This window comes from Trichoplax adhaerens, genomic scaffold, assembly GCF_000150275.1.
Source record: "Trichoplax adhaerens TRIADscaffold_2 genomic scaffold, whole genome shotgun sequence".
Classification (NCBI taxonomy): domain Eukaryota; kingdom Metazoa; phylum Placozoa; class Uniplacotomia; order Trichoplacea; family Trichoplacidae; genus Trichoplax; species Trichoplax adhaerens.
In genome coordinates, this window is record NW_002060944.1 from 1740913 (window position 1) to 1753017 (window position 12105).

Sequence of the window (12105 nt, forward strand, 5' to 3'; positions counted from 1 at the left end):
GGATTAGTATCTATCTAATCTTTAATAGTATAAAGCGTAAGTAACTGTTCGAAATTTAAAGTTAGAAAACTTAGTATTTATTATTTGATGATTTTGAATATAACGCGAATATAAAAATGGATTTAAAGTCTTATGGCTTTTAAATTTTACCTACAAGTAAATATTCTGTTCTGTTGCAAATTCAGCATCTGGTACTTAATTATCAGTGTTCGTAAATGAGATTAGTAAACAACACAGTATTAATTATGTATGTCAATACCTGGATTCTTAGTCAATTCGATACAGTATTTTTAAATCAGGTTGGCAGTTTTACCATTGGTAATAAATTCAAGGGATAAGATTTCAAAAATTCAACATATGATATTCAAATAGATTTTGAAACTCACTCTTAAAGTAGTTGAGTTACCACTGATAAAAAATATTAGAATTCAATAATTTAACTAAAACTTTCCATAGTTGATTACATTTGCAATAAAATAGAGGGTATTTGTGCAAGTAAAATACTTCAGTATCATCACTCATAATCGATATGTTTCCAGCTGATGATACTGCCTAAAACCGTGGCATTCAACTTTTATTAGTTCCTTTTCCATTTAACAATAGGTATCATTATTGATCACAAGTATTGCTGCCATCCCAAAGAATGGTAAGAATTATTTACTGTAAAAGAATTTAATGACGTAGTTATAGTAAAACTCTTATCTTCAGATGATTGAAAGATTTAGCTATGTGTATGCATCACTAAAATAATATTTAAAAATTTTATAAGAAAATTCGTTACTACCACGCTTTGAAAATAATATATAATTCTCAAACTAGTGGTACGATATAATTTATGACAGTCGTAGTATAAGTCTTATTTTTTGATATTTAATAGAACGCAGATACTTTATATTGCAGCTATAGCGTAATATACCGTAATGGTATTTACAAATTTTCTATACTAATTATAGATGATGGCTTCCATTTAACATCATCCAGTGCATCGGGTATCGTTCGATTGCGTGGAACTTCTTTTTCTAACCGTGGAAGGATAGAAGTATTTTACAATAACACATGGGGTACAGTATGTGACGATGAATGGGATATACATGATGCTATGGTAGCGTGTCGACAGTTAGGATTTGAAACTGCTAGGCGAGCTTTATGTTGTGCAGCATATGGCGAAGGTAGCGGAACTATATGGCTAGATAACGTTCGCTGCAATGGCAATGAAACCGATCTATTTGACTGTCAACATCAAGATTTTGGATATAGTGATTGCCATCATAGCCACGATGCCTCAGTTATTTGTGGAGGTAGGAATAAAGCATGCGATTAACATTATAACTGCCGGTATAGCTCACTGCTGCTGTACTTGATAAATTATACTGTACGTAAGTTACCGGTAGTTTACGAAGTCAGGCATTTTGCAAATTGCCGGTAACTTAACATTATAAGCTTACTAATTATGTAACCGTACTTTATTATTTCTACTTGAAGAAAGTAAAGAATGTGCATCATTTCCGTGTAATCATGGAATATGCCTAGAAGGCTATCTTTCCTATAATTGTTCCTGCTCCTTAGGATGGACCGGAATAAACTGCAATGAAGGTATAGATTTAGTTTATATTTCACTGATACTTTTAGATTATAGCATTATTATCCCTCTTTAAGATTATGCCGCAATTATCATCAACGAAAGTATGCAGCGATGAAATTCATGTAATTTTTCGTCCAAAAGTTATGTTTGCGACAGATCTTAAGTATTACAACGAATACCATATTTACCATACTTATCGATAGCAAGGCTGGAAGACATAGTTTATGTTACCAGTAAATGATATCGGGAACGTTAAATGCCATATTTGAGGCAATTCGGATTAATGTAAAGAGCCGAGCCGTAGAATACTAAAATCTATACCGTTTACGGTAAAGATTTTGGTAGTTTATGCCTCAGCATATTGTTGCAGCACTAGTATTCTAGTATTTCTTTATTGTAAATATGGTAAATGATCTATGAAAACCACACGAATGTGAAACAAGTCATATACATTTACTGACCTGAAGTTATAATTAATCAAACTCTAATAGTGTCTATACGAAGATGTAAATCTTAAAATCTAAAAAGCCGAAAAATTTAAATACATATAAGTGTAAATTCAGTAGCATGTTCTTAACGTTTCTTTCAATTTGTTAATCAAATCAGTAATTTCCTATGAGATTAAAAATTAAAGCATATGAGTGACGTTATAATTGAGAAGTTAAATTTTTAAATTCCCATAAATTATATTAAAGGAATACGTACCGTTAGAAAACTTGATAAACAAAAACGCATCGTGCTCAAGTCCTAATCCAAACAATCCGCTCCGCTATAGTTTTACCAATGTTCTAACTCTTTAGGCAATTGCCATTGCCGCTTAAAAGAAGAAAGTTATATTCAATTATGAAGAGAAATAAATAATAATCATTCTTTCTTGTGAAATTGAATGTCAGATCTGAGCATTAGCAAAACATAATAATTTTCTCTTGTAAATATAGTTAAGTACCGCACCCATGGAATTACAATATATATGAATATATTTATTTGGGTTTCACCAATTTAGTACATAAAAAAAGTTGCAGTTAGATATTTTAGCTCTTAAAACCCAACAATCATAACACTTTGTAATGACAAAATTAATGAAAAAATAAACTTCTAAAACTGTGATGGATACGGAACGTTATCTTGTATAATTAATATTAATTATCACTTGCATCCTAGCAAATAGTCAATAACTTCTTGATGGTATAAGATGAACGTAGGTACACTGCTTTGTACCTGCACATATTAACATATTCTCTGAATTTCTTATCACAGCATGATCACTATGTTTTAGGTATCTCTTAGATTTAAACATTTTAACCCTAAATTAACGTTTCTTAAAGTAGCACGTATTCTTGTTTTAACATTGTTTATCATTTTATGAGCTTTATATCATATTTTAATAGTAGCAAAGACCAATGCTATCACATATATTAACATCGCTATAAGATTACGGATTTCGCTTGTTAGAAAACTCAACGATAAGATTTCGTTTTAGTATAATAGAATCTTCATTCTGCAAACAATAGGAATTTGTGCCTCTAGTCCTTGCAATAATGGCAATTGTACTCCTAATTCCACGAACACTTTTTACTGTAAATGCAATGATGGCTGGTACGGAGATGCTTGTGAAATCGGTAAATTCTTGAGTGCCTGTAAAAGTTTAATTTTTATTACGAGGCTTAACACAACTACTACAGTAGCTGTTTAAGCGTTCTAATAAGAAATAGATAATTTGATTTAAGCAGCATTTTTACCGATTTTATAGTAATAGTTAATGGATAGTTTACCAGCTCGGTCATTATATGTAAATGATTGACGTAACATCCTAGTAAATAAGGAATAAGTGCTTCGTGTTTGCTGTTTCTCTGTTACATCGAAAATTTAAGAAAAAAATCCGTGCAGCTCACAGCCATGCCCAAGAAATGCGACTTGCTACAAGCAAAGTACTTCTCACTATGTATGTCTATGCCCAAATGGCTACTTTGGAAGACAATGCGAACAGGGTTGTTGATACACTATATTTAAAATTAATACTGTTTCAAACTTTTATCTAATCTGTGCTGTGCCATTCGCTAAGTACAAATGAAATTACTTTGATAAGTAGTAATAAGTATCAGACAGTGGTAAGGATTTTTCTTGAAGAATACAAATTTTAACTTGAACGCTCTTTAATTATCTCCCTAAAGGAATTATTAAAGATGGATCTTTAAGAATGGCATCGCCTCAAAGTCAGTCTGCTTGTAATATCTTACAAGTTTATTATAATGGCACTTTTGGAGTTATATCTGGGAATATCCATTTTTCTGGGTGGAATCATAATAACGGAAAAGTAGCCTGCATACAACTTGGATATAAAACTGTACAAGATTCCTGTCGAAAAAGGATAGAGAATCGAACTGTGTTTGAATGGATTAATAATTTAAAATGCAACGGGAATGAAAAGGCAATTCTTCATTGCTCTACGTTACAAATTACTGGAAGGATATCAACTGAATCCAAATATTATGCTGGTGTCATTTGCTCAAGTACAGTTCGTAGACACATATTATATTTTTATTTATGAAAATGTTTAATGCATTAAAAGTCTACTGAAAGCTTGCCTATAGCCTAATACCGTTCTCTAAGAATGCTAAATATATGCATACGAGTACATTATATTTTCATGCCTCGTGATCAATATGAGATAGAACTATTTAAAATGCATGAATTATTCATACAAAGATGTCACTAATTTATTTTATTTCTGAATAGATGGTTGCGGTTATAATACTCAGAATAACCCGTGTCGAAATGGTAAATGTATACCTGTCGGAAAGTCTGATTTTTACTGCAAATGTTTCCATGGTTGGTCTGGTGAGAACTGCGACTATGGTAAGGTACTATATAAGTATATTTATATGTATATATGTAACCTCTTCTTTGTTTAACACTTGTCAATTAAAATATGATTGAAAATTCGTTGAGCTGTCAAAATTTCTTAGATGTCAAGACCTAAAATGCACTATAGTTTTTACATTAGTCGAATGTTTATGATTTCATGTTACCTTATTTCATTATTAGCAAAGGAAGAGACAAAGTTATTTAATCAAATGACGATAAATAGTTGAAATCTTGCTCTTACTTCATTGCATAAATACATAATCTGCCTTACAATATCATTCTTAGCGTTGTGAACGTTGTTTAATTAATATCGTTATCTTTTCATTCAGTGCAAACGGAAGTTATATAGATTATTTAAATATGCATTGGAAAAGTAAGAGACTGCAAAATTAATTTATATAATAATAGTGTTTTAGTAGTCCAGGACACAGATTACAGCTAATTGGGATCTTTGCATAATGCGAGAATATATTTCGTCGCGTCACAAATTATAAAATTCTAGCTTGCTGCCACATTCTTGCTAATATAAAGTACAGATTTTTATTAAATATTCTCGTGTACTGGCTGAAATATTGCACGTGCTTTAAAGCTGCTATTGAAATCAAATTCATTAGATTTTTAGATTTACATGCAAATGAACTAAATAATAAGACTTTAATGTTGCGGATACGTATCTATTATTAAGTGCCTTAATGAGTATAGTGATGAAACGTTAGTTGATCTTGCTAGAATCCAAGTTATTTAAAGCAAAGCTGAAGCAAAGCAACCTGGTTATATTAATTACAACAAGCAAACATTGTAAACTTTTCAGTTTCCATAACTTATTTTATACCAAGTCGCTAATAAATAGTAATTGCTTCACTAGACATTGACGAGTGTGTTTCGTCTCCCTGTACCGAAAATTCAACGTGCGTCGATGCTGTTGGCTTGTACTATTGCAAGTGTCCAGAAGGATACTACGGAGAATCGTGTGAAAAAGGTTATTACAGGAGGGTGATAATTAAATTATTGATTGTATCAACAGTGACTATCAATATTAGATTGTTAACGGTTACTAGCATATCAATCGCGCTGATTTCGTATCGTAATAACAACTTGTTTACTATTAACTACATGTTTTCTCATTTTACTTCGGTAATAATTTACATTTAAGTATTAAATACATGTGTAAAGCACATTGCTGTACCGTGCAACATATTTATGTTCTGTTTTATTCGTAGGTGGCACTGTGCTGGAATCTGATGTTCGGTTACACACCGATACTTCTGGTTGTTCGATCATTTATATTTACCATAATGGCTTCTGGGGCATCATGGGGATGTCGTCATCTTGGTTTAGTTATACGGAAAGGATTACATGCCTTCAGCTAGGCTATCATGGTGGCTCTAAATCATGTACTTATAAGGCGTCAAATAAATCGGAAATTGGGATGCAATGGTTAGACGATGTAAGTTGTCGCTATTTCGAGAAAGATATTCAATCATGCCATAAATCAAAATGGAGCCCGAAAATGATTAAGACTAACGATTTAGTAGGCGTCTTCTGTGTTGGTAAGTTCCTAATAGTATCTCTGAATTCCTTAAATTATTAAATTTACTTTTAACAAAGCCAATCGAAAATAGGCTTTATTGTTGAATATAGCTTCGTAAAAGATTACTAGAAAGTAGAAAATGTAGCGGTATTAGAATGTTTAGAAATTTAATTACTTATAATTGCTTGTATCACTAATTTTTTGAGATACTGTGCCATATGGAGTTAAATTAATGGCTTTCAACCTGATAATTTTGTTCACGAAAGACTGCATTAATGAATAGTATAAAGATTCTGTATGATGGATAGTGAATGGTTGGTCAATTGCGCAGCCATTCATAGGGATTGACCGAATGACTGGCCGATTGTTCGGTCATTCATAGGGATTGAACGAATTGGTGATCAGTTGCTCGGCTAGTCATAGGGAATGACCGGTTCCCGGGGATTGAATTTAACATTAACAGAGATAATGGTTTTCGATGATATTATTATTTATTGTACAGTATACTAGTAGACCATCATTGTTTACAAGTTGTGATGAAGTGTCTTTAGAATTATAAAACAAGAACTGTAGTTTTTGTAAAGTTCATTTTTCACATAAATTACACAAGTTTATAAGTAGTCCACTACTAACAAAGTAGACCGACGACTAGAGCGACCCAAAATAGAAACTTTTTCGTTTTCGAGCAAGTTTATTGAATATCTTGTTTGTGTTACATCCACTGCAAATTTCTTAGTCTGAAACTGTGCCCGAAAACTTACCGCCAAAAGTGGTCGGACTAGACCTTCGCTTTTGTTAGAAGAGAGTTCGATTATAATAAAATTCGTGCGTTACTTATGATGGTATTCCATCTATAGCATAGTTTTGTAACGAGGTCAAGAATCTGAGATTTAAGCTTTCCTTTCTTTTAGTCTACTTTATTTGGAAACCCGAGCCAAGCGCGATATCATACACACGTTAACGAGACATAAGAAATGTGACAACATATCAGCTCTAGTACTAACATAATTTTAATTTTAATACCATATCCTAATGCACGTGAACATTTGTAGCATGTGATCTTAATCTAGTACAGTAGATAAGGTGTAGATAAGCCGTAAATAGTACTGTACGATATTAGATTCCTCACGTTCTACAGTACAGTATAACGCGTGCACAGCAAGGCAACAAGCAGTACAGTAGTTTACAGCACAGGCGATGTTAGGACAAGTATATCCGAATATATCTACAGTATCCTGTACAGTATACAGTATGTTCAATACATTTCGGCAACCTTCTAATAACATACTGTACAGTATAATAGTAGATCAGTACAGGACTGTAGCGGTATATTGTTACATATTACCACAAAGTACCGAAGGCTAACAATCTAACATTGAGTCATTAATACCCTCCGTAGATAAAGTTTCGTGCCTATTGCAATGGAAGGTACGAAAATTTATAACTTTTGAAGAATTACGATGGGTTTTCTAAAAGGGTTAATATTATATCAGTGTCTTCAATAAACGGTAAAAGGATACCTAAATTCAACCTACGGTTTTGATAATACATAATTTTGATTTACGCTGGTACGGATTTTTCTTATATCAGGAACGAAATCCTAATCAGCTAATGAGTATAAAATCGGTTCGCTGTTGTTTCAATCTAATAACTATTATTTACCCGATAACTATGGACAGCGCACGTATAAAATTTGTTGTTATCAATCAATAAGGAGTAGGAATTAGTGGCTAATCTTACATAAACCTTGGCTGCTGGCACAGTTTTCTATCTCCTGTGCTAGTTGAGACTAGTATAAACCTTCAATATGACTGTTAGCTTTAATTCTAGATAGAGTTATACTGTACATCATCACTGAATCACGATACGTAAACTATAGTTAGTAAGTAGCTATCTCGCATTATTGAAGCTATCAAGAGTGATAATAATCAGTATGCTAGTATTTTAATAACTAAAATTTTGTTATATAATTAATAATATAAAATATGAATACTATTTAGGCGCATGCAACCCTAATCCTTGCACATATGGCCAATGTATTGGGATTGGTGCAGCTGATTACAGATGCAAGTGTGCTGCTGGATGGACGGGAAAGAAGTGCAATATAAGTACGTGCTAAGCTTATCGACTCTTGCTTTCAATGTCTTGACACTTAGAAAAAATTTTTATATAAATATTTAATTTAGTATATCATGCGTAAATAGTTGAGTAAAATCATGTATAGTAATGCAACGTCTAACATTTATATTACTGCTCCTATAAGCGGCCTCAGTCGGTATAGATGATTTTATGGTGACCTATTAACTATAAGCTTGAATAAGGAGACCGGATTGTTCTTTAGGTATTAACGAGTGTGCTTCAAATCCGTGTCATCTAAATGCTACGTGTGTCGATATGCATGAAGCGTATTTCTGTAGCTGCCCTAATGGTTGGTACGGTGAAAGTTGTAACAAAGGTAAATCTCATAGCAAATATCTAAACATATTTCATATAGCGTTAATCTGTTGTCCTTTATTATTTAGATATAGATAAAATCGACATGTTTCTGAATTATAGCCTGTAGAAGTTTTTATTTGTAAACGCATTTAAAATAACGTGAGTATTGATAATTAATCGATAGGTCCAGCTGTAATTGGTGACATTCAAATTTCTAATGTTGATGACGAGGGTTGCACAGAAATTCAAATCTATCATAACGGAACATGGGGAGCTGTTCACTGGTTGGGACTTGGTGGATCCGCCAGTAATGTTATCTGCAGACAACTTGGGCATGCTTACGCCACTGCTAGCTGTAGTCATATTGGAAAAAGTGATCAATTTTTGTGGGTAAAACGAATGCATTGTAGTGGTTGCGAAACTGAAATCGTTTCGTGCAATAACGAGTGGAATCCGGCCTATAGCAACGATGTTCTCACTGCAGGGGTCAAGTGCTCGGGTATAATAAATTTCAAACGTTTTCTTGTATAGTAGCCATTACCTCATCGTAATACTGCTTTAATTGAGTGCTTGCGAGAGGAAGTATTTAATGCGGTTAATTCTTTATTACATTAGTTTAAACTGGATTTTTCTTCATTTAAATGCGCAGTATTTTATAAATTACAAATTTGGTTTTAATATTTGTAAGTGAAGTAAACGAAATTATTGTTTACATGGAAACAATTATTTACGAGTAAATCACTTGAACTACGGTATAAAGCGATCTCAGTATCATTATGAAAAGCAGGTGTATAGGATTATCGATATTTATTCGTATTCCTGTAAACTAAATGAAACAATTCACTTAATGAATGTTTATAGTACTGTGAAACGTGATATGAACAAATTTTACAGGGACTTGTGGACAATTACATTGCGTCTATGGTAGATGTATTGCTTCGGTAGAGAGCGGTAGTAGCACCATGATTTATCAATGCGTTTGTAATACTGGATTTCAGGGATCAGATTGTACGCAAGGTATGGCTTCAAATAAATAATGGTAACGATGCGGAGTACATTACGAAAACTGATATTGGAACAGTTTACGAATAGTTCTAAGTCTTCAAGTTATGGTTTTTTATTATTGCACTGTTTTACAGATATCGACGAGTGCCACGACGAAAGATGTAGTCTAAATCAGAAGTGTGTTAATACCAAAGGCTCATATGTTTGTGTGTGCAAAGATGGGTATTCGCAATTTGGTGAAAATTGTACAGGTTGATTGAATTCATGTTTTCTAGACACTTCTCGGTACTTTAAAAGTCTTACGTATGATACTCTAAACTTTTTAGTAAATAATGTTACATAGACACACATTTGCCAGCCTGATCATAGTCGTAGCAGCTTACGGTAGTAACGAATATGTATAATTATAGATCTGATCGTAAAAACTGTAGACTTGGGAGGTTAAACTTACACTTTGTCTTTATTTTGTTGCGTCAATACTTAGATATAAACGAATGTAATTCCAACAGATTTCCCTGTAGCAGCAATGCTAAATGTCTAAATGTAATCGGTAGTTACCGCTGTGTTTGCAAGGAAGGTTATTATGGGGATGGGATAAAATGTCGAGGTGAGTAAATACTGTACTTACCCTAGTAAGGAAATTATCATACGCTCGATTGATATAACGAAACAGTATATTATATCTAACTAGAAATTATTAAGAATATTAATAAGAAAGAGCCATATAATTCCAAAACATAGTAGTCCTCAAAACACTAATTTGTTTTGAACAATGACTACTATTTTATCGGATCGATTAAGTACTCTGGCCTAATTATATTTAATTATATGCAGTTTAATGACTATGATTACAGTATAAGAATATTACTTAGACCGTAGTCTTCTAGCACTTGACCCTGTATCATCATTAATAGTGATTCGGATGACCTATTTTTCGAAATTTGCACAGCAATTAATCCCGTAGTATTTTGATTTGTATTCGTAATAGAAAGTCAATATCGAAGCTTTAATTGTTCACATGGTTGTCCTCTAAACTCGGAATGTGCCATATTGGAAGACAGTAGTCCGGCATGTATATGTAAAACTGGATATGTTCGTAAGCAAAGTAGCTGTGTAGGTTCGTAATTGATAATAATCCTATTAAGGCATAACCTTAGTTTAGTATGATGTCATAGAAAGCAATACAAATTTGTTACCACAATGCAATTAATCGCTGATTAAGGAAACAAATATCGCTATAGGTCTTTTCTGGAATTCAATTTTAATGCGTAATTGAGTAATTTAATAATTTTTTGGCTAGATTTTAATGAATGCTACATTGATGGGGTTTGTAATTTAAATGAACGATGCATTAATACAATCGGATCCTATTACTGCGTTTGCAACCCAGGATACGCGAGTATATTCCATGCAGCTTTGCCATCTACTACAGACACTGTTGATATGCAATGTGTCAGTAAGTATTAAAGTACCAATATAAGGTATATTACCTATAAAACTTCATTGTAGCAGCAGAGATAGCTAAGTAGGATTTAAATTCCTGTATGCTAGCTACTGGAACAATTACGTATGCTATGCGTTTCGTGCGCTGCTTGTGTGATGGTATCTTTGAAGTGGACGAAAGTGTTTAGTATCGCAATGAGATAGTTCTGCTGCTATTAGTCATTACACCGATATATCAGTTATGGGTGCAGTACGCGTTAGACAATTTAAGCCTTTATTCATCATTCAAGTTCTCATAATTCTAGCACTTTGCTAGGGTTTCATCCTGATCGGAATAAAATTATTCAGACATGTTAGTCCATATTATGTTAATGCACGATGTTTGGTCGTGAAGGTATTAGTATATATGAGTTACTCATGCACCATATCATTCAACGCATATTTCGTTAAATATTAGAGTATCATATAGCTAGCAAATTTTTAGCATAATTCAAGGAATTGTATGTATCTCATGTGATTAAATTTAACAGAGGTGAAAATGTATGCCTTCAATATTACCATAAGCGGCGACTTTTCACTAGAATTATTACATCCAAGAACTCCAAAGTTTAAGCAGTTATCAAGATCGATTGAAAGAAAAGTATGAATATTAGCTCAACCTTTGGATATTACAACAATTTCTTTAGATTGATTTATGGCGATTTAGAGTAAATATAGATTTATATTTGCTTAGTTGGTACCGTAATTAATTGTTATGAATTGTGGTTAATAATATAACATTTGGTACTTTATTAGGTCATGTATGTTTTGAAAAGCGATATAACTATCAACCAACTGATCGCAAATACTGTCGTACAAGGATTTCGGTATCTTCGCAATTTAATAATTAAGTTACTGTTTTAAAGTTATTCCTTGTAGTAGAATGAAAGCATTTACTTACTGTGTGCATGTATGTTTGTATAGAAGATTTTATGAATTATTTATATTTATAAGTTAATAATTTATCTGTCAAATATCTTTCGTAGGCAGGGCAGCATTATTGCTGAAGTGTTGATATTTATGAAATTTCAGTACAATGAATCTGTTAGCGTTCTTAATGCGATTATGACTGCAAAATTAAAGGATGTAAATGGAATTAGAATAACGAACGTAACTGGATCTAGTTAGTATATATCGATAGCTACATAAAAATGTGTTAAAATTAGTATTAGTAAAGTACATTCTGTATCGTGATTGCGGTAAC

General features: G+C 32.7%; 2 protein-coding genes across 2 annotated transcripts; both read left to right on the top strand.

Moving 5' to 3' along the window:
• Positions 1 to 994: 994 nt before the first annotated feature.
• Positions 995 to 1321, top strand: TRIADDRAFT_21558 (uncharacterized protein; the record flags this gene model as incomplete). Its single annotated transcript, XM_002109192.1, has 1 exon — positions 995 to 1321. A coding segment is annotated over one exon (327 nt), but the record flags the coding sequence as incomplete, so codon positions are not given.
• Positions 1322 to 3098: 1777 nt separating this feature from the next.
• TRIADDRAFT_21305 (uncharacterized protein) lies at positions 3099 to 10034 on the top strand (the record flags this gene model as incomplete). Its single annotated transcript, XM_002109193.1, has 6 exons — positions 3099 to 3201; positions 3454 to 3570; positions 5313 to 5426; positions 7979 to 8086; positions 8320 to 8433; positions 9904 to 10034. Coding segments are annotated over 6 exons (687 nt in total), but the record flags the coding sequence as incomplete, so codon positions are not given.
• Positions 10035 to 12105: the final 2071 nt, after the last annotated feature.